The sequence below is a fragment of the Sardina pilchardus genome, chromosome 3 (genome assembly GCF_963854185.1).
Source record: "Sardina pilchardus chromosome 3, fSarPil1.1, whole genome shotgun sequence".
NCBI lineage: Eukaryota > Metazoa > Chordata > Actinopteri > Clupeiformes > Clupeidae > Sardina > Sardina pilchardus.
Window position 1 is genome coordinate 40,384,643 of NC_084996.1, and position 24,201 is coordinate 40,408,843.

At 39.0% G+C, this 24,201-nt stretch overlaps 1 protein-coding gene across 1 annotated transcript in view; it reads left to right on the forward strand.

Annotated features, from left to right (window-relative positions):
- LOC134077594 (collagen alpha-1(XI) chain-like) overlaps positions 1 to 24,201 on the forward strand; it is a 270,154-nt gene that overhangs the window by 64,062 nt on the left and 181,891 nt on the right. Inside the window, exons 5-16 of the mRNA XM_062533297.1 lie at positions 6,557 to 6,682; positions 8,550 to 8,642; positions 10,171 to 10,281; positions 11,172 to 11,450; positions 12,062 to 12,118; positions 12,429 to 12,470; positions 12,649 to 12,711; positions 19,099 to 19,173; positions 21,683 to 21,766; positions 23,175 to 23,231; positions 23,460 to 23,513; positions 23,747 to 23,800. Of these exons, the coding sequence (XP_062389281.1) occupies positions 6,557 to 6,682; positions 8,550 to 8,642; positions 10,171 to 10,281; positions 11,172 to 11,450; positions 12,062 to 12,118; positions 12,429 to 12,470; positions 12,649 to 12,711; positions 19,099 to 19,173; positions 21,683 to 21,766; positions 23,175 to 23,231; positions 23,460 to 23,513; positions 23,747 to 23,800 (1,095 nt within the window). The remainder of the gene's footprint in view (positions 1 to 6,556; positions 6,683 to 8,549; positions 8,643 to 10,170; positions 10,282 to 11,171; positions 11,451 to 12,061; positions 12,119 to 12,428; positions 12,471 to 12,648; positions 12,712 to 19,098; positions 19,174 to 21,682; positions 21,767 to 23,174; positions 23,232 to 23,459; positions 23,514 to 23,746; positions 23,801 to 24,201) is intronic.

Below are 24,201 nucleotides of genomic sequence, written 5' to 3' on the forward strand. Positions count from 1 at the left end.
CTAAGGACTCAGCGGTCTTTTGACCGCTCAGCCGCGCTTTAAGTAGTTCACACCAGCACGGCGCTTCTAGTAGGTCGTCAAAGCGGTCAAATGACCGGGGCGCGGCGCTTCTAGGTATAAGTGGGTCAGAACGGCACGGCGCTTCTAGTGTTAAATAAGGTTTGGTTCAGGTGATCACCTAAGCAGTAGCCTACCTATATCAAGACCTGTATCTGTAAGAAGAAAATTCCATAGCTTCCTGGTCTGGTACCGTCAAATTAGCAGGCGCATACATCATAGTGTTAAAAAAGCCCCTGAGATTTAGACCTGTCCAGCCCCTGACCTGTCCCTGCCAGGGAATTTATTGCTTTCATAAATGGTGTGCTTTCTCACAAAAGCATAGAATCACAGTGCTCAACTAGCTAGCTGAGCCTAGCTAGTCAGTCAGTGGCACTCTTAGCATAGCTTTCAACATTGAACATTGAAAATAAGGGAAATTTCCCGGGTTACTCACCCAACATACAGGAACATTTCAACATTCATCTTTCTGTTGCTAGCCCTCTGCTGACAGAACTACAAAACTGCTGCATTAACTAACCGAGTTGTGAAGCTAGGTCTAACATGACTTTACTCACAGATTGGCATCAAATCATGCTCTCACAACAACCACACTGTTATCATAAAAATGTCAACATCAATCTAAGGTTGCCTTCAGGCAAGCAACATGATGCTTTGAAAAACATCTGTTTCGCTGGAAGGAGGTAGCAACAGGACAACAGTAGATAGACTGGTTAATGTTGAGAATATTAAAATACAGGATATTTTATGGGAAAATGCTAGAACAGGAAGACAGCAGGAACACAGCTATAATGTGTGAGAAAAAACCTGAGGATTGACAGCTATGACACTGAGGCCCTTCTCATCTGCTGATACAGCAACAGGAAGGTCGTCCACTGCTATCCTGCTCCTCATTGCCTTGATCAATAAGTATGAGGGTAACAGTTTACATTACAGATCAGTAATAAGTGGGTAATAATATGTTAATATATATGTTTATTTATACATTTATTTCATCATAATAACAGATAACAGGTCACATTTCACCATCAAACTAACTACTACAAAAACTTTGACCACTGTGTAATTGTGCCATAATACTTAGAAGTTACTATGCAATTTAGTCCCTCATAGCACCATCATGTTGGTATAATTACAGAAATATTATGTCACAATAAGTAAATCCTAAATATTTATTGCTTCGGTAAGTACATATTTACAGCAGTTAGTTATTACCATTTTATTTTACCCAAGTTGTTTGCATTTTTGTTGTATGGTAATTGCACAGTAATTGTCTAGAAATTACACATTAATTATTTGTAATATGTGGTTTAAAAATATTATTACCATGAAATTGCATATATATATTACCATAACATTACCCACTTATTACTGATCTGTAATGTAAAGTGTTACCAATGGGTATTAGTATAATAGATGCAGTTTTGATCCTGTGAGGGAAATTTGGTCTCTGTTTCTAAAACGGATAGTTCCGGTCCTTGATTATGATTGGTTGAATCGCGTTCGATGCCGTTGTATATAGGACGATAAACCAAAGTCTTTTTAAAGCAAGTCACGTCACTCGGCAGCCATATTGGCCATGGGGTCGGGCAGCGACTTTGACCGGAACAAGACCAGGCTCTATCTAAATGAATGGGGAGAGAGCTGGATGTCCGTGTTCCGAGGTGTAAGAGACATAAAAATCACATGTTTGAAATCGCGATGAAAATCTGACTAAAATCGCTGAAAAGGTTTGGTGGTTTTGTATCAAATTAACGCTTTAAAAGCCTTTTTCTTACTGGTAATTTTGGACTGCGCATGCTCTGTTCTTCACGACGCAGCTTTCAAAAAGCGTGACCGCCAAGGATCGGCCAAATGATTGGAGCAACGGCACTGGAAGAGGCGGGACGTGCAAACCATAGCCAACCGGTGTAAACAACCGCCATCTTTCGCGTTACGAAGTTACCCCATGCTTTTCAATGGGCGATTTTTCCAGTGCAGTGTCTCCTCATATATAAGTGTCTCTGGATAAACACACACCTTGACCGTATTTCGTTCTATAGTAGTGCGCTAGCACAAAACTAGCAGTGGCTGCGTCTTGTTGTTGCTTGGCAACCATTCATATGGAGGGAATATATTTCTTGGCGGAAGAATGATTATCTATGAATACATCGTTACTTTTTCGTTGCTGTGCCTTTGTTTCATGAAATCTTGCTAGATCGACGTGGTAACCGTTTTAGAAAAGCAATAAGCCACTCGAGTCCGTGCGTTATACTGTATAATCGAACAGCTAATGGGGTTTTAGGCACTCCACTTCGCGTCGTGCCTAACAACGCCCCTTAGCTGTTCGATTATACAGTATAACACACGGCCTCTCGGGGCTTATTGCTTAAATTTATCCCATCTGTGAATTAGTGAAACACTCAGGGCCAGATGTACAAACGTTTTGTGCCCATTTCAGGCGTAGCTTGCGCGTAAAAACATGGGGAGGATATGTATTAACAGGCCGCAATGAGAGAAACGCGCAGACTGCCTGCCGTGGGAGCTGAGAATGGCTATTTGCGTTTTTCCGTGTCATGCATATTAATTCCTGGGAGGATCAGCTGAAAATGGGTGTAACGCGCAAGTACAGGGGAGGAGAGGTGCTAATAGCGATTGATTAAGTATTCTGCCATTTGTATGAAAACAGCGCACGTCTATTTTGCGTTGAAAAACTTCCGCCTGCTAAAAACAGGTGTAATCCAAATTGCGGTTGACTGCTTCTCTTAGAAAACCGTTTAGAGACAGCTGAATCAGTATTCAGAGCATCAGTTTTCTTCATTGTACTATGTCAAAAGCAACCTTAACTTTTGTTTGCCTCTGTAATATCGTATTGTCTCTTTCACAACATAGCCCTTCTCAATCTGTTAGACTAAGTCATAGCCCTGGTCTACGTGTAGTAAATAGTTCAAGTATTTTTTTTAAGTGGATTAGTAGAACTACTAGGCCTACTCTGTCTGTTGGTGCTCGTTGACATGTCTTTGTATCATGTATGATCGCTAAACTTTGATTCTTTTTAATGTTGCAATATTCAACTGCGCTTGTGGTTCAGCTCTGCACAATGCAATTGGCGTTGTACAGGGGGCGGGAACGGGCGGTGTTGGACGCAGTTAACGTAATGAAGTGACAGCTTAGTAAATTCCACTCAATATAGTAAAGCACTAGCCTGGCACGCCCTCCCAGTGACGCAACGCCTTCAGGCTTTGGCTGCTGGTCTGGTCAACTGCTCATTGAGAAGGATTTCTGAGTTCCCGAAATCTGCGGAACTGCCCCCTTTGGTCGAGAACCAATCAACTTTGAGCAGCTCCAACGGCTCTGGGTAGAGGCGTGTTCAAGGCAGAGGAAAGAGTGTTGTTATTGGTTTAAACTCGGCAATCCGCTTTCTGACATCTACCAGTAGCAAATCGAGGCACTTAAAGGAGGCGGGTCAACCAGCGCTGGCAAGAAACCGTGTTAGCACAGGCTGTTGGTCAGACTAAAGTCTCGCAGAGCCTTTGAAAGTCGATGGTAATCAGGCTAGTAAAGCACAGCATTCGCATTCTGCGCATACGAAAACTCGGTCTTAGCTCTGTCTTAGTACATCTGGCCCTCAGAGCACACACTAACCCAGAACCAGCGGCGCTCCGAGAGTAGTGAGAAGTTCGGTGCCTTTCTCAAGGACACTTCAGTCGTGGATGTGGGCATAGGAGAGCAGTGCTCAACCACTTCCCCCACCCTCCATTTTTTCCCCTACTGGTCAGGTTTTGAACTGGCAACCCTTCGGTTTTAAGCTCGAGAAGAATTCACAAATTCCCGGTGGGTTGGTGGTGTTTTGGTTCCAGACCTAGTACTCTCAACCAACAAATGCATGATATTGCTGTTTGAATATTTTCTTAGCTGTACCTTCCGAGTAGCTTTACTGTGTCACTGAAGTTCCTTTAGTTTTCAGAATGTTCATTAGTGGGCTTGCTGCAAGGCGTGTTGTAGATTTACAGTAAATCTGGGATCACTTGAGAAATATTGTGTAGTCTTATTAGTGTTACAACAAGTGTTATGGAAAGATCTGACTACACACACTGTCAAAGCGCTATGAGTAGGCTTGTTTACCAAAAAACTGCGGGGATGGGGCTTTACTTCTACTGTTTGGGAAAGTTTGCATTTCCCAGAATTCGGGCCTATTTCTGTCCACAGGGTGTAATTCTATTAAAAACAAATTAAATCTAATACATTTTAGCACCATTAATTAGTATAAACAAAACCAAGCATAGACCTTTTTTTTATGGTTGCTCATACTAATGATTTTAACACATTTTATTGGCGTTTTGTGGTCCAAAATCAGTGTTTTGGTGTCCCAAACTAGAGTTTTCAGATGTCATGTCATATCTCAAACATTATTTATCCCAAATTAATAAAAACAATGATGCATATGAATTAAATGTTACCTGAACTAATAGACTACATGCACAGATTAAGCATATATAATATATGCATTTTGTACTCTATTTTGCGCTATTTCTATCTGTCCCATGGTATTGCCGTCATTACCAGCACACTCTGCATAAAGGCATTTCCCTCCTGTTTTTTCATCAAAAATTTATTTGGTAGCCATGGTAACCTAATATCATAGTGGAGCACATGGATCTCAAGCTGCATGACAGATGCCTTAATGTCAAGAAAAGTAACTAAATCCACTCTTTATCCTTTGTGTTGGGCATGTACACTTATTATGCGTCATTACCATATGTGCTGTATTTCTGTATTTTAAATAATTTTTTGATTATTTTTTGTCACTTTAAAAGTTAAATTGTGTACATTACACATAGAAAGCTAGCTATACTTGCTTAGTCATCATCTTTGCTTTGGAAAACTATTTTTTTGGCAAAAATGTCATTATCAGCACAGTTATTACCAGCACATTTCATCAGTGATTTGTCATGTCATTACCAGAACTGCAGTGTCATTACCATCACCATACATATTTTTGGCAATAAATGATGCATAAATTACAAAAATATCAAACAACTATGTATTTTTGACAATGTCGGAGAGTCTAGAGTAGAGTTTGACACTATCTCAATGTCAATGCTTGACACAATTGAGGAGGACATCTTAGAAGAAATGAAAGAGAGAGCATTCGGGGTGTGTGGAAGAGTGAATAAAAAGTGTGGTGGGATTTAAAAGATACCACATGTCTATTAGGCTCATAGAGAGACTGTACTAAGTGCACTGATGGATTTGCCAGTTACCAGTGAAGGTTATGTTGCTATTGTCCAAAATGTGGTCTGATGTTGTCCCCGCCCAAACAATGTAGAATTTTCGCTCAAGTCAGTCAGTTTTATGTCAGCGAAGAAGGCAATATCATCCCAGTTAGGCACATGGATACAGTGTTGTGTTGCCTATTTTTACCCAATGCCCCTGTATCTCTGCTAAACGAAGGATGGCCCAACCATTTCTGTGTTTGGTAAATGGGCAATACAAATAATCTTCATGCCGGTACTTTTAGATGTAGCTAATGTGGCCATGCCAATTCTTATCAAGTTTATTTGCTACATTCTTCTGATAGATGACTCTGAATGTGGACAGGTTTTTTGGTTGTTGTTTTGTTTAGCTTTCCTTGTTTTTTTTTCACTTTTTACACATTCCATCTGTTGAACATTTCTCATTTCCTCATTTGACATTCATCACAGGGATATACAACCTATATGTTAAAGGGATATTCTGCCATTTTTGGAAATACACTAATTTCCCACCTCCCCTCGAGCAAAACAATTGATATTTACCTTGTTCCCGTTCATCCAGCCATTCTGTGAGTCTGGCGATACAACTTTTAGCTTCAGCCTAGCATAGATCATTGAATCGGATTAGACCATTAACTTCTCGCCTGCTAGCTTCATGTTTAAAAGTGACTAAGATTTCTGGTAATTTTCCCATTTAAAACGTGTCTCCTCTCAAGATAAAAAGTGCAATAAGAGTGCAAGATATCACTGTGCCCATGGTACGTTTGCAACTTCCCTGGATTATTACGCCAGATGAGAGTGTAGTTCCATGTCAAATCAGCCTAGAAAAACACCAGGTTTCATTTTCAGTTGGTCTTATTGCACTTTCTAACTTGAGAGGAGACACGTTTTAAATGGGAAAATTACCAGAAATCTTAGTCACTTTTAAACATGAAGCTAGCAGGCGAGAAGCTAATGGTCTAATCGGATTCAATGATCTATGCTAGGCTGAAGCTAAAAGATGTTTCGCCAGACTCACAGAATGGCTGGATGAACGGGAACAAGGTAAATATCGATTGTATTTCCAAAAATGGCGGAATATCCCTTTAAGTAGGAAGCAAATATAAAAAGAAATATACAATTTACTAACTAAATATTCTTCAGAAGTTAATACATGTCTGCTTCAGATCATTATTGGGTAAGATATTTAAACCTAAATAAAAACTCAGTGCACATATTCGTCATGACTGTTGTGTTTAAGACATATATACATTTCTACCTTCTAGGGTGACATTCAACAACTACTGATTGTGACTGACCCTAAAGCAGCATATGACTACTGTGAACACTTTAGTCCAGACTGCAATACTCCCCACTGGAACACACCACAAGCACAAGAACCTGAAGATGAGGTGAGTATAGAACACAAAAGAACACTATTTATTTGGATTTACTTGAAGCTTTTGAGAATATATAGCACTTGTTCAAAAGTATACACTGCTCTTTATATACATTCTTGCCTAACCCTATTCCTAAGTTTCCTTTCTTACTTTTCTATCACATGCATTTGAGAGATCTGTAACTCAAGCACATCTCTGCTATTCCAATTCAGGGTTGCATGTGTCCCTTTCGGAATTTCAACCTTTCCAGCAAGCCTTACATTTTTCCAGAAGTATTTCATGAAATAGCTGATGAGCTCACCCTGGAAATGTTTTTCTTCTTCTCCGTCTCACTAAGTTGGGGCCCATTCTGGAAGAGTTCTTTTCACTAATGATTTTTCCAGGTTTTGTCTCAAGTTTATCACTAAAACACCTGAATAGATCTTTAATGTTTCTAATTATGAAGAGTTTAACATTTTAACTGTAAAGTATTAACTGTAAATGTAAATTCCATACTGAATCTGTTTGTTTCTATTTGTTGGTACTGAGATGAGGACATTATTAAGTACTACTGTGTCACTCAGGGCTGATGTACTTATGCAGATGTATCCTCCAGATCTGGCTTCTCGGATTATAGCAACCATTTTGTGTCTGTGGTACATTGTAGCATTCTTACTGATGTTACTAAAGGTAGAAGTCAAAACATAGAAAGCAAATGTGAGATGACTGCGATAATTCACAACTATATTCTAGCTGTTATAGATTTTATTGTATTGTACTTATGCAATGCAGGTGTACTGGAATAAATCCAATGTAAATGTAAAAGGGCAAATCTATTGTGTTAACGTTCAGCTTTTATTTTCTTTTTTTACAATATCTATTCTGAAAATGTACATACCTCACTTCATTCTCACCTAATAATTGTTGAAACATTAATGTCAAGTCATTTTGTGATGGGATTGTAATTGAGGAGATATTTTGTTAAATGTGTCAATAACTGTATGAAGTATATATTATTTTTGTTTTTTTGTTGAAAGTGGGTTGATCTGCGACTGCCATCAATGAACAGTAACATTATGATGCTACCATTTGTTATCTGGAATGTTGTCACACTGAAATGCGTAAAAGGCTTTAAAGATTAGTCAATATTGATATGCCATTCAGATCAGAAATGGTTAGTTGTCCATTCCTGAACATTATTCAAGAAAGTTGTTTAAACTGTGGTGCATACATACTGATCACGTGGAACATGCCAATACAGCTGCACATAGGCCTTCCCAAAAGGACAAAGAAAGAGAGCAGAGGAAACAAATACTGCATGTTTGTGTTTTTAAATAAAACTACTATTTAGGCCTACTTAACTTTGGCCACCATATTTGATTTTTTTTTTCTTATTCTATGTGTAACGGTAACCAACTGGTAAGTACCTGTGCAGTGTATACTGTACAATAGATAAAGCTCCTCCAGAGGCCTTAAGACTGCTGGACACTCATTCCGAGACGTGGTCTGAGCAAGTTATACCCATGTGTGTTTTTTTCCCCCATTTCATTTCATTTATGATTGTGGCTAATACGCTGCTCAGCATTGCTCACCAGTTCAGACTTAGGCTTACTTATGTTCACACTTCACTTTTCTGCAGCTAATGGCGTCTGTGTCTGATAAGTGTTTGTATTTATTGTAGTCTCTAGTGCATTTTGTGATAGTGTGACACTTTGGTCAGTGTTTTTCAACAAAAAAGGTGTGAACCTTTTAGGTGAACCCTATTAGGTGAATTGTTCTGTATAAAAAAAACTTTTTATGTAACTTTGTATCCAAAAATCTTATCTCACATGGTTTAACATGAAGTTGTATGCATCGGTCTTCCGGATTGTCCACTAACTGTCTAACTCTTTATCCATAGTATACCACAGACTACACAGAATACTATGACTATGGAGAATCTGACCTAACCGACATTCAGCATCCAACAGCAGAGTCGAGCGCAGATACAAAGGTAAACGTTTGCTTTTACCACCTAGGCCTAGTTCTCCTCCTGTAGTCATGGAGATAATAAACATCAAAGTAGTTCAAAACTCCAGGTCTTAAAGTGCTGAATGGCGACACTGAGGCGACATGAGTGTGATGCACTCCGCTTTTGACATTCAATTAGGCCACATTTGATTCCATCAACTCCACACACCAGCATCACATATAGTCACAGTGTAAATTACCACTCAGTTCTGCTGTATAAAATCCATCGTTCATCCAGCGTTTGCCAGTTAAAAACTTGATGCGCTGATGTGTGTGGCAAGTGACAGTGCACTCATATCGGCGCCGGTGTCGGCTCAGTTGACATGAAATTAAAATATCACTGAAGCACTTCAAGTTTAAGCTGTAATCTACACACTAAGCATTGGTTACACTACTACTCTGTTACAGTTAGTTCTGGAGAGCTCAGAAATGCGAAATAATGTAATAATGTGATAATATGTGATTAATTGTGATTAACTATAGACATTCAGCGATTAATCATGATTTAAAAATAATAATCGTTTGACAGCCCTATTTATGAGCCATCTTGAGTAGGCAAGGGATAATGGAGGTTATAGAAAGAAAGGTTCATAGAAAGAAATGCACATTCAAGGTGATAAAACAGCCCCAACACACCAGTGGAGGACCGTTTACGCCTTGTAAGGGCATTTCTTTATGTGAACCGAATGTCATATAGTCCATTGTCCCGCTTATACCACTGTTGCCACTTGCAGTGTGTTCATTTGCTGTTATAATTTTGCATTTGCTGTAAAACATTTTGATCGCTGAAACTGTCTTTTTGTGGAACTACTTCTTTCCACCACATAGCAACTAAATTCTCAACTTGCAGGACAAACTGCCACTACTAGTTCCAAACTGATAGTTGCTATGGCCATACGCCAGTCATTGGATCCATCTCTCTCATTGTCAAGCAGGCATATCTCAGGACTCTGATCAACATTAATTTTGAAAAATCCCTATTTTACTTACAGTAGCCTTCTGCCATGTAACTAACTAAAAGTCACCATTAATGTTACATTCAGCAACATCTCCTCACAATCCACAACTGTGAAAAAATCACCCCAGGCTATCCCAGGAGTTTTTCTCTGTAAAACTGAAAGGGTGTTTTGCATCATTTGGTCCTTGATCAAAATGTAATGTACAGTGTTTTGGACAAAAGCATCTGTTAAAGGAACACCTCACCGTTTTTTCATATTAGACTACGTTATTCCCTTAACTAAGAAGAGTTGAAACATACCTCTCACGGTTCAATGCGTGCACTCACTGGCTCTGGCGCGCGGCACAGCTTTGATAGCACTTAGCTAGCCCAATGCATTCATTAGGATCCAAACAGAGATGAAGTTAGAAGCGACCAAACACCTCCATGTTTTCCCTATAGTAATATAGTAGCCTGATATTATCAAAGCTATTGTCAATGCTTTTTATAGCTTTACGATTATTGTTGTATTAAATGTTTTTGCTTTCCTATTGTCATATTTGTGACAATGAAGATCCAGGAGCAACCAGGGACAACTGATATGGAGTATTACACTGATAATGAATTTGCTTATGATGCATTAGCTGGCTCTGAATCTCCGACTAAGACAAGCACACCCAATAAGGTAATGTTCTCTTTTCATTTGTCTTGACAGATAGCAAATTAATTGAAAATGGACTTTCACATCAATGACTCCAGTTAGTCTTACATTTATTCCAATATTAAGACTTAAAAGTGAGGTCCACAACCCTGGTGAAAGGTCGTGCCTGGAGTCATACTACTGCTCCTATCATGCTGCCCTGCAACTAGTTACTGGCTGTATTAGTCTTTGCGCAAAATCTCTAATTCTATTCTAGGGTTAATTTGTATAATGATGACCAATTCTTTAATATTGCATTTTCTAATCATTATTATTCTAGTGTTTTTGTATGTATTGTTTAAAGTGCTGGATGCCAAAATTCCCTTTGGGGACCATAAAGTGCCTATCTACCTTTCTAATAGTCTAACTAATCTATCTATCTATCTATCTATCTATCTATCTATCTATCCATCTAGCCATCTATCCATCCATCCATCCATCTGTCTGTCTGTCTTTTTGCCCCTTATAAAAGTTAAATGTTTGCGGCAGATTTGCAGCAAACTTGTGGGTGATTTATGGGAAACAAATGAGTTCACTAGAAAATATTGCCAGAAGTTTGCCAATGTTGGCCACTAAAGGTGTTAGCCAATAATAGCAAACTTCAAGGGAACTTCTGGTGATGAGCATGATTTGCATATGACATTGCTGCAGAGTTGCCAAAAATTAACCGCAACTGTTTGCCAGAAACCTGAAATATCTGTTAGGGTGTATACCAATCCATTATTAAGTATGCTGTATATATACACATGTATGTTATATTCTTTGTTCGGGGTGTTAAACTGCATTGTATCATGAATAAGCAGAGGTGTACACAAATAAATAAAGGAAATAGATGTACATTTACTGACACTGATGTTCCTGATCTTTTTCACCAGAGTACAGACTATAAGGAGGAAGTGGATGACTACATTACAGGTCTGGATGAAGTTTTGGTAGATAATCCCACAGTCACTCAGACCATGACTGTAAAGCATGGCGCACAGGATGACTTTAAAGAGTATGATCTTAATGAATATGATTCAAATGATCTGGAGAATGTTGACACATACCAGTATGGAGTATATGATGAACATGATGCATATGAGAAGAAGACTGACATGTCCCCAGATGAGAGTGAATTTGGACATGGAGTCCCTGCTGAAACAGAGAGGGCTGTGAGTGAAATTATGCATGTTTGTACATTTTCCACAGTTATACTTCTCACAAGCTTTGCAATTCCTCATTAATGTCTTACAACTAAGTACACCTCCATGCATTTCTGTTTTGAGCTCACACTTCAACTTGATATATAATTTCTGAAGAAGAAAGATCTCTGATAGACTGGAGTGCATGATAAAGGTTTTCAAAATTGTGATGGGTGAAATGAACTGGAAACAAGGGTAGCCTATATTGTGGCCAAAGGTCACAATAGTGGACATGTGTGAATATGTACTGTACTTACGGAGGCATTCATACAGATCAACTCTGCAATCCATGCCTTAGCTACAGTAACACTCTGTGGGCCCATTATCAAAAGATTATTAAGTCAAAAGATAGCAGATGTCACAATATGTAGTTGGTTGATGTTAGTATAAGTAAAAAAAATTGTGTTCACTGTCTGTGTATAAGCAGTTGTTGTCATTGTATTCTTCACTTCACTGTATACAGGATGTTAGTATAAGTAAAAAAATTGTGTTCACTGTCTGTGTATAAGCAGTTGTTGTCATTGTGTTCTTCACTTCACTGTATACAGGATTTTACTATTTTTACTTTAACTATACCTTAGGTTGGGAGTAGTGGTGGAGAAAAGGGAGAGAAGGGGGAACCAGCTGTGATTGAGCCAGTAAGTTTAATTATTATTATTATTATTATTATAATTGCTGTTGTTGTTGTTGTTGTTGTTGTTGTTGTTATTTATTTATTTGTTTTTTGTAATATTCTTCATGCCCCCACACATGGTATCTTGTATAGCACACTAGATAGAGATTTGCTCTACTAAATGTGTAATCCCACCAAAAGCTTTACAAAAGCTCATACTCTGCATGCTGAATTAATACATGTCTTTATTGTTTATACTGTGGCCTGGGATTTCTATTGATTTTTTTTTAGTGTTTCTGAATGCCATTGTTTGATATTATCACCATTTCTTCTAGGGAATGCTTATAGAGGGAGCCCCCGGGCCAGCAGGCCCCGCTGTGAGTATCACCCTCTCTCAGATGCCTTTCACAGATGGTGGAAAGTTAGGGGAAAGAATGTCTTTATGGAAAGTGCTGCAGTTTTGGCCCAGTAAAATGAAAGGCAGATATTCCCTCCTTCTTCCTCTTTTGCTTGATGCATGACTGTTTGGTGTCTCATGTGGTTCTATATTTTTAGGGTCTCCCTGGAACCCCAGGCTTGCAAGGACCTCCAGGCTCCCATGGAGATCCTGGGAACAGGGTAGGTCAACTTAACTGACTGTGTGCAATGTCATTGCATATCAGTATTGATTGAACACTGGGACTGAGGCACAGGATTTGATAGTTTTTTGCAGTCTCTGGTTGTATTTCTCAAATCACCATTAATATCCGCACAGCAGTTAGTACATTTATCCAAAGAATTATTGCAAACTGCACCACATAGTTGATTTCCTGCAAACTGTGTATCTTGCCCCAAATGTTTAGTTTATGCCTCAAAAGCAAGTATTTATGCCAGTGAAACAGTCAGAGCAGTCAGAATGACAGGTCGTCATACCATTATTTAAGATATTGATATGCTACTTTCTACTAAAGTTGTGTACTAAAGCATTTGCTCTTATGTTGTGCACAAGTAATAACATGATATGGAGATATCAGCCGTGGTCTACTGGTTAGGGTTTCGGGCTTGGGACCGGAGGGTTGCCGGTTCGATCCCCGACCAGTCCACGGCTGAAGTGCCCTTGAGCAAGGCACCTAACCCCTCACTGCTCCCCGAGCACCGCTGGTTGGGCAGGCAGCTCACTGCTCTGGGTTAATGTGTGATTCACCTCACTGTGTGTTCACTGTGTGCTGTGTGCGTTCACTAATTCGGTTAAATTGGGTTAAATGCAGAGAAACAACTTTCCCTCACGGGATCAAAAAAATATTTTTTTAAAAAATCAATAAAAAATAAAAAAATCAATATCTGTTATTCTCCATTTCACATTGGTTTGGTGCTTTATACCCAGTGCTAAATGCAATTACTCTAAAGCCTTGAACTCAAAGATATAGCAACATACATACAACATATCAGTTAAAAGCACAACCAAATCCCAAACTCCTGTGTGAGTTGTACCAATAGTTACTGTCTTCATCATTCATCCTGATGTTTCCTTTCTTTCTAGGAAATTACTTGTTATTTGTGTGTTTGTAGGGTGTAGTTAAACACAATCCAGTCCTTCGATTCCTCTGACCACTCATCTGCTAGATCAGAGCTGACTCCCACCATCTGTGGAAAAGCACTAGGTGGCAGTATTTCAGAAGCTGTGAAAGAGTGCAGTAGTGAGTTCAGGCCTACTGTTATGGCACAGGAACAGCACACACATGGGACCAATTTTGATACAAACTGCAAGAGTAGCAGTGGGCTATAGAGAAGCGTATGAGCTGAAGAGCCCTAGAAAAAAAAAACGGGTATTCTAAAAGTGGAAAGCACATTTAAATCACATCCTGGTCAGAGCCAAGACTTCCTTACCTAATCATTGAAGAATCAAGAAATGTTATATCATCTGTATGAGAATACATTTTTCAAGTTACAAAACCTTACAAAATATGCTTCCCTGGACAGAGACTTTCTTTGACCTGAAGCATAGTTTTATGGTATCCTACCTTGAAATAAACAAAGAATGAATCTCCAAAGAGTGGCAACAGCTCTGGGTGTTTGAGAAGGATCACTATCAATGGTTTGCTAAATTAGACTCCGGCAAATTCTATCTGTTAAGAACAGACCTGTATCTGTCTTCTAATTATTCCACCTTAAAGGGACACTTCACCGATTAGCATTAAGCTTTGTACCTTTTGAAAACCAGTCATGTTTTTGAATGGTCGTGCATCATTCCCTCAGTTTGCCTTAAGATGGGAGAAATACGGATTTCAATTTTAAAAATGTCACATTTTACATCATTGAAAGCAGGAAATCCTATTCATGGATTTCATTGAAATCCGTATTTCTCCCATCATTGACAAAGGTCAAAGGTCAAAATCACCCTATATATTGAGCTAAGGCTTTTGAATTTTGAACCTTGAAAACAATGGTGTTGGCTCCATATAAGTAAAAAGAACATTCAAATATGTTAAGTAGTTTTACTACAAATTAGAGAAAAGTCAGACTAAATGTGTCACTTTGAGTGTCTCTTTCAAATGCAAATTAAGTTGAATGGGCATTTTGAATGGGCCTGCTGCAGGTGAGAGGACTGAAATCCTAGGATTTTCTTTTATTGTTTTTACAAAGTGCCATTGATACATTCTCTTTTAAAACATATACAGCAGGGGTCTCCAACCTTTTTGGGGATGAGGGCTACCGGAAGAACTTGAAATCATATGGAGGGCTACCCATATGAAGCGAACAGCCCCTCACAACCTTTTATGCGAGGGTAACCCTCTTAAATAGTGGGTGATTTACAATGTCAAATTATCAATATTATGTGCTGTAGGCCCATACGCCTTTATATATTTTAAACAACGTATTTTCATCTGATTCTTCAATATTTTAATGCAACACTACCAACATCTTGTTCAGTTTGTTAATTTAAAAGTTTGCATGGGGAACCTAATATTTATTTTTTAACAACAACAAAAAAAATGTTTTGTGCAACTAATAATTTAGGTTAGCTACATTTTTAAGGCATTACTCACCATTAAGAATTTTGAGGCTGTTTAAGTTCTGATTTCAGTGGACAACTGTTTTTTTTTTTTTTTTTTTTTAACATTTCAATAGCAATCACCAACACCACCTTCTTATGACTTACTGTATGAAGACGCCTTTTATAGTTATTGCACGTCTCCATGATCTGACAACATGTTGCGCCCGGTAGGTTAATTGGATCATGCCACACGATTTCCAGCACTACATGGAGGAGAAAAGGCCCGTGTGCTACAGTAAAGCAAACGCTTTTCAGTCCTTGAACAATCATGCACGAACCGTATGGGACAAACACGGAATGGGCACAGAACTTTCGCGAAGACATGCTTCCATTTGCTACACCAGACGAGCGAGCTTGTTTTTTCTGCATGTGTGCGAGCAGCATGTATATGCGCTCCACTTCCATTGTTGATTGAATGGGAAAAGTATTCTGAGCCAAAGGCTAAAAGTTAACCAGCTACAGTAGGCCTACAACTTAAGGTATCACCACCAATATCAAGTTAATGTTATTGTAGTTAAGGCTACAGATTGTTGTCTACATACATTCTTAAAATGGTTTTTGTCTATAGTTAAATGATTAAAAACGTCACAACAGAGGATGTTTTTAGAGCGTGATCTGCAGACGACTTGTGGGTTTTTTTTAGAAGGTGCGCTGTGGGCGCCTCATATGCGTCTCGCTAACCACGTTGGAGACCCCTGATATACAGTATATTTGGAAACTAGTTGATTAAAGGTGTCTAATTGTGTCATATATTTCAAGGACAAAAACTAGCAGAGATTGAGATGTGTGTTTGGAACAGTTTTTAAAATCCCCAGGGGGGACTTTAGGCTCCAGAGGGTTAAGGCTAAAAGTAGCTCCCAACTGGCGAATTTAGGATAAACTAAAATAATGGGCGTGTCACTCCTAACTTTAGGACTCCTAATTTTTTTCACTAAAAGTTGTTCACAAAGCATTTTAAGCCTAGAAGTAGCTCCTAAGTCTAGGACAGCTTAAAAGAACTCCAGAGGACTTAACAGAAGTTTTCACAAACCGCTTTTAGTGGCATTTCACGTCGCAATGTTTTGAAATAAACGTGCGGTTGAGCACCCTTTCTAAAGGACATTATATTGTTTGTTTGATTGCATGACAGTGCTCAGACATTTAACGAAGTTCAGCGTCTTTAATGATTGGAAGATTTCTTTTTATTTGTTTTGTGGGTTGCTTTGGGGAATTATGTATTGTTGTGCGATGTGCGCGCCTTGTTTGTTTAATGAATGAATGAAGCGGGCCTAGCTGGACAACCCGCCAGAAGTACAACGAGTATGTTAAATTCACATAGGAGCAGGAGGATTTTTTATATGTTTTTATTTTTAAAGGCCAGCTATTTCATGGATCCAGGATATTATGCATCCTGATAAAGTTTCCTTGGCCTTTGGAATTGATTTGCATTGAGCTCAATGAGCATCAAACAGGCTAATAGGCTAACTGGAAAAAGCACCATGCCAATCTCTAGCTATGGTGAAGGGTATGTCATGATGTGGGGCTATTTTAATTCCAAAGGCCAAGGGAACTTTATCAGGATGCATAATATCCTGGATCCATGAAATAGCTGGCCTTTAAAAATAAAAACATATAAAAAATCCTCCTGCTCCTATGGGAATTTAACATAGGGGTCAAATACTTATGCAACCTGTATTTAAGGAAGAACATTTATCTATTTACGATACATTCTTCAATCACAAAGGATACAAAAATTTGTATCCTTAGTGGTTTGATTTTTACTCATTTTTTTAATTAAGGCATTACAATCAATTCTCAAAAGATGATTTTATATTCCTCTTTTTAGTCAACTTTAGCATGGGTGTGCATACTTATACCCACTATATATATAACGCACAAAACTTTGTTAAGCCAACTCCAACAATAGCTGCCGCGCGCTCTCCCCGGCCTCCATTTAAACTAAGGGCAAACCCATTCATTCGTACCCAAAACGAATGAATGGGTTGGGAGCGTCGCCTGGCTGTGTCAGCCGACTGCAATACAGTCGGTCTCGAGGGGTTAAATAGCGCACGGTACTTGAATTTTAATCTGAAGAAGACCACACGGTCAAAACGTCATTCCTTTGTGCTAAAGAAAAGAAAAGAAAATCAAAAAAGAAGGATTTCAAGTGTGCGAACCTTTTTCAATTTTTTATGATTTACTCTTGTTCTGCACCTTGACCGGGGATGTGCACAAACTTTTATAAACGTATGTATTTCCAATCGGCTACAGCTGCGCCGATGATCACCATGAAAACTTGCAATGTCTATACCGAACTGCTTTCACTTTCCCTAGTCGCGTCAGCCTAATGATAGCCTAATAGTTATGGCATTAATAGCCTATTAACGACCTCATGTCGGAATGGCACATCGTTTGAAAAAAAAGTTAAATACCGCCGAGTGGGGATATGTCGAAATGAACGGCGTATACAAGCTGGGTTGTAAAACATTAGAAAACTCTGCAACTGCGATCTGAGATGCTGAGCGTCATGACTCTTTTCTCTGCTTGTCACCAGCGCGGTGTCTTCGGGTTTTATCGTGTTTTTCCGGCATGAACCTGCATGTTATTAGGGCAGTCTTATGTTGCCCCCTTGCGGTTGCAGTTTTAATTACAAATGCTGAACCTTCGGGATTCCCGATGTGCGGCAAAGAGAGGAGCATTCTCAACCCGTACCATCTATATGTCTATCAGGTTGGACTTCACCTAAAACGCTGGGTGAAGATCGGTGTTGTGTAGGCTCAGGCTGCTCTGTCGAGATGTCTAAAAGCCCTTGTGTAAGCCCTGTTGGCTGCAGCCGACCCCAACGTGAAACGTTAGCCTGGAGCAAGTTATATTTGGTTGTTGTTAGCTAAATACAGTGTTTACGTTGACATTAGGTTAGATTGTCTTTAGCTGTTGATAACGTTACCGAGAGCAAACCGGTTACTGTAACGATAAACAAATCAAGTAGCCTACAGCTATTTGTTCTTCAGAAAGTAGGCTAATGTTCAGTTAGGGAAAGAATGTTTAGTCAAGCCTGATGCCTTTAGTCTTTTCCACATGGTGAGGTATACAGTTTATTAGTTCAACAATGGTATCGGATCGGTATCGCCTATCGACCGATACGCAGAGCCCAGGCATCGGTATGGAGACTGAAAAAGTCGGATCGGTGCATCTCTACTCACCAGTAAATAACACTTAATAACGTAAAACACAATAGCGCGCAAATGTTTATTTTGTCTGCACAATCGTGCACAAACGATTACATCCATTATTTTTCGAGTCATTTAGGTGTTAATGGGGTGCTGAGTGACGTCACTCGCCAGCACATAACGCTCAATAAAATGAAAAACAACAGTGCACAAATGTTTATTTCCTCTGCACAATCGTGCACAAACAATGCACAAACGATTCCAACTATTTTGGAGTCATTTGGATGAAGGTCACAAAACAAGTTACAGTTTAATATCCTTCAATCCTTCTATCCTTTGTGCACAAATGTTTATTTTGCCTGCACAATCGTGCACAAACGATGCACAAACTAATCAAAACACTTTTGTGTTATCACTATTATTCTTATTGTTGTTTGTCCACACAAAAGGTGAAATCCATATGGAACTTTGAGCCTTTACATTTCTAAGTATTGGCACAGGCATGTTATGAGAGGGAAATGTGCCAATTGCAGTGCCCCCTATGGACAGAATTCCACAAAATTATGACATGCATCTACAGAGTATAGAGTCATTGATGTATTCTTTAGAAGACTGAGAATCAAAGATATTTTCAGCGGTTCTGGAAATGGTGCACTGCAATGAAAGCTGCAAATTGTTCCCTTTCTACATTTAGGACCAAAAGTGTTGTAAATTAAACATACATTAAACATACATTAAACAAATAGGACAAGAACTCAAGAGTCTGTTTTGACACTCCTGAGCTGTTATTTGTGTTTGTGTCTTTACCGTCATTCTCATTAGGGTCCTGCTGGGCGAGCTGGTCTTCCAGGTGCAGATGGGATTCCTGGGCCTCCCGGGACGGTCTTGATGCTTCCGGTAAGCCTCTCTCAACTGTCCATCAGTATTGATGTAGTTTGATGTGCTATTACCAAATTCCAAAATCAATGAGTCTGCTCATTAATTGTTTTGCTTCATCAGGTAGTTTAGAGTCAACCATCCCGTTTATTTATAACTTATTGCTGGCCAATATTTTATTTTATTTCAAAGTTCAGAGGTTGGAAAAGGGACTGGGATTGAGATTGATGTTGGGGGAGCAGGGTACTTTAAAGGAGCCACCACAAAAAATTGAAAGGGCCTCAAAACCTGTCTGTTGTCCCCTGCCACCTTCCTTGTCTGCATCCTCAACCACCTCCTATGGAACACATTATACTGTACAGCATGTGTACCTGAAGATCCACCTAATCATAATAACAACAACAATAAAATGATTTATTTATTTAGCACTTTTCAAGCACAGAGCACAAAATGCTTTATACTTGTATACATCGACACAAAAGACAAGCGGTGTAGTCGCCAGAGTAGGCCTACCTGTGACACCAAGACAAAATAATAATATGACACTCAGACCAAGATGCCTGTGACACTAAGACAAACAAGACAAAAAACAAATGTTAACAAATAATGCAAACTAAAAAGAACTAAACCTCACAATCACATATGTACCTCACCCCTCACTCAATTAAAGTTGCTTCATTAGCATGACTGTTGGGAAATAGTATTACCAGTTAGTAAACTCATTACAATCAACCAGAATTCCCTCTTTTCCTCTGCAAGAGATCATAGAATAATTGCTTTTCTTTGAGCTTGTGATTATAAGTGTTTTAAAACATTTCAATATGTAAAGTATGATAAGATATATAATGATAAATTGAAAGTATGATTGATGTAAGGGATAACGGCCGACAAGGTGACCGGTTCGATGGAAATAATGGCTAGGTGGAGGTCTAGAACTCTGGCGACGTGCGAAGCACCGGTTGACCTCGAAGGCCGTTATCCCGCTTATCTCCCGTTTGTATTTATTACCTGTATATTCATTCCACCGTTGCCACTTGTGCAGAGTTAATTTCCTATTACAATGTAAACGTTTACATCGCTAAAACTCTCTTGATTGTGGAACTAGCCTACTTTCCGCCACATATCAACTTTCTACTTGCAGGACAAAACTGCCGTCACTAGTTCTAAATGGATGGTTCGGTTGCTATGGCCAAAGGCCAGTCGTTAGTTCTAAATGGCTGGTTGCTACGGCCAATCGTTAATTCTATCTCTTCCGTTGTCAAGCGGGCATATCCCAGGATTCTGATGAACGTTAACTTTGAAAGATCGCTAATAGCTACAATCCACCTCTGTCATATGCTACAATGTTTCTATGTTCTGAACGTCTGTATTTCCGCTTGGATGCAACGTGACAGTTAATTTAAACTTCGCAACGAGTTTGGCGAATTAATATTCAAGTCTGATGCGGGCAACACATTGGAACTAGGCCTACTTCAAAGGTAACAGGTTATATGAAGTTAATGGCCACCCCATCAGCCAATCAGTGAAGAGAATTCCATTGTTGAGGGAGATAAGACATATTAATATGCAGTTGTAAAATACAACAGTAACTTGTTAGAAGAAAATAAGGACTTGGACTCAACTCGGCCTTGGTGAGACTTGATTTGGACTCAGACTTCAGCGTTGAGAGTTGAGACTTACTTGTGATTTGCCAAACAGACTTTGTCCCACCTCTGCCCTCTTCACACATACACCACACACACACACACACACACACACACACACACACACACACACACACACACACACACACTACACAGCGAACATAAGGACACACTCGCAAATACATGCACACATGCACACAGACTCACACACTCACTGTAACACACACACACACACACACACACACATTGGTAACCCCTCCTCACACACACTCACGAGCAAACACACGCACACACATGATCAGAAAATCTTACACCTACACCCCATTACACCCCTCCAAAACACACACACTCACACTCAATAGTCTACATCCCCCCACACATACACACTCAATTACAGCCTGCCGCCCCCCGCAACACACACATACACACACACACACACACACACACACACACACACACACACACTCTCACACACCATTAGATGATTCCCCTGATATAGTATTATAGATTCAATTTACTTTAATTCATTCAATGTTTTAGAAAGGACTGAACCTGGAGTCATGGTCTTAGTAAGAGAAGACTGATGTGTGACAAGTGCCTGTCTATTTTATATTATGTGTGTCTAATGAAGACTCTTACTGTAACTACAAAGCAAATTTACCTATGGGACCTAACCTGAATGTTTATGCAGAACACTTGGAGGTGGAAATTGTGCCCTAGTGAGGCAGCCATACTTTTGAACCACCCTTATACTTCCTATGCATTTTATTGGGAATTCAAACTAGAAACACTGTTAGCTGTGGACTAGGACTCCAGAGGCTGTTTTCGATAGTGCTGTCAAATTGAAATGCAAGGCTTGTAAATATACATAATTCTTATCTTTTCAGTTTCGTGCTGGTGGAAATCCTGCTAAAGGTCCTGTTATCAGTGCCCAGGAGGCACAAGCACAAGCTATTTTATCCCAGGCCAGGGTGAGTCTCCTCCTCTTTCTCTTAAAGTGCCCTTACAGTTAGAGATGCAGATATTCATTTACATGATATAAGATGCATATCAGACATAGTTAATGCAATATAATAGTAATGTGTCCATATTGTGGTGAAAGAAACAAGTACAGTAATTCTATTTTCATAATAGTTTGAAGGACATATCAATGTATATGGATTTGATATATTATGCAATATCTTAAATGTGTATTTAGTCACACTTGATCATTTTCTATTTACAAACAAACTGTGCAGGGCTGCCAAGATAGGTCCTTCATGTATTTTGTATTATACACTTTTACAACCCGAATTCCGAAAAAGTTGGGACGCTTTCTAAATTGTGAAAAAAAAAAGAAAAGAAAGAAATAAAGAATGGCTATGATTTACAGTACAAAGCCATGGGTTAATACAACAGTCATTGCTCAGTTGAGATATTCTGTTAGTGAAGAGCTTGATTCATGATTATTTTTTATCCAATCAGCTCCTGATACACACTAGAGGCTGGTTGAAATGAGACTATGCAGTAGTATTACTTACTTCTGTATCCCATAGTGTGCTAAAAGAGAGTCTCTGATATTGAATTGTGTACAAATGTGAGTTGAATGGGTAAACATTTTGAAAAATACTTTTGAAGTCTAACTGTACTTTAGCACAAATGAATGACAACATTAAACTAACATAAACATCAAAAGGAAAAAATCACGTATCGCCCCACAAACCCTGATGAAGGCTGTAGGGCCGATACGTGTTGGTGTTTTTTAATGCTTATAGCCCAACAATAAAGATTTGGGATATATTTTTTTGGAAACCTGTGTGCCTGGACCTGGATTTTTTCCTTTTGATGTTCATGCTTTGTACCTCTCCAAGAGCACCAGTCGTTTCAAAGGACACTAGTAGCGCTCTACCAACATTTTTGTCTCTATTAAAGAGGAACTATGCAGGATTGGCGATTTCATCTCTGGTTTCGTTTTCCTTTTTCGTTTTCGCTGGTTTTATGCTTGCATATTTCTCTGCAGAGCTTCCCCGACAGCTTTAGCGTGTATATTTATACATATATAGGCTATATATGGGTATATAAATTGCAAGCGTGGTTCTTCTTGTTCCTTATGCGTCTCAGACTTCCAGATGTAAACAAGGAGCGATCCTCTCCTGCAGAAACTGCAAGGTTGCAATAGCGGATAGGGACACTGGGGGCGGGAGGAAATATTACTTTTTTCGATTAAACTGGTCAGTCAAGCAAAACAACGATTTCTGAGCGATTTTATGACTATAAAAAAGTTGCATAGGGTCTCCATAAACTAACAGAGTTTTACATTCTCAAACCACAATTTCATGTTAGTCATCGTAAAGATACACATTTTTCAGGTAGTAAAGATGTCATTCTTTTTTACTGCAGCTTACCATGAGAGGCGCTCCTGGACCAGTCGGTCTCACAGGAAGAGCCGGACCAGTGGTAAGTTCTGGAGCTTTCTCTTTTTTTTCCAAATATGATCCTGACCTAGTACTTCTTAAAATGTCTAAATAGGTTGTAATCATTACACTTTTAAGATTTATTTTGTGGATAATCTCTAGATATCAGTCCAGTAATCTCAGTAAATGTGCAAATAGACTAATTAAGTTCTTGGCTTTAATATATAATAATAAATATTATAAAGCTTGTTTGGCTTGCTTTTGTCTTCAGGGTGGCCCAGGGGCCTCGGGCCATAAAGGTGACCCTGGACTTTCTGGCCCGCAGGTACAGTAGGATGAAAGTAGCAAAAATATGTTTAGTGCTGTTGCTGCATCTGAGAGGAGTGAGTTGAATTTATAGTAAATACCATGGACATTGCTAGACTCGTTTTACTAGGAGATTGGCCCCAGTATTGAACTGTTGTTTCCCAGTAAAAACGTTCAGTTAAGTTATTCAACAAGATCTACAAATAATTGTGTATAATAAACATAACATTATTACTATATTTAAATTGAAAGGGACCCAGAGGTATCCAAGGTCCTACTGGCCTACCTGGGAAAGCAGGAAAAAGAGTAAGTTCAAAACACGTTTGCACTCTGGACCCCTTGAATGTCTTTTCTAATAATTCTATTAGGTTTCCTTTTTGTAGTTTTACATGGATGCCTAAAAAGGTTGGACATTTGAAGCTGTGTTCCAACACATTCTCAAGGTTTAATAATATGGTTGTGTGTGTGTAATTATTATAATAATATTATAACTACATAGGTGAGAGCAAATCATAATGATAGTCTCAATATTGCTCTCAGCTTGTTTCTGAGCTTGTACATCAAATTTCCACATTGATGAAGAGATTTCACATTCATATACATCTCATCTCATTTCTGTGTGTGTCTGTGTGTATGGGTGCGTTTCTGTGTGCCCGTGTGTGTGTTTGCATGTGTGTATATGTGTGTATGTGCATGTTCTGTGTGTA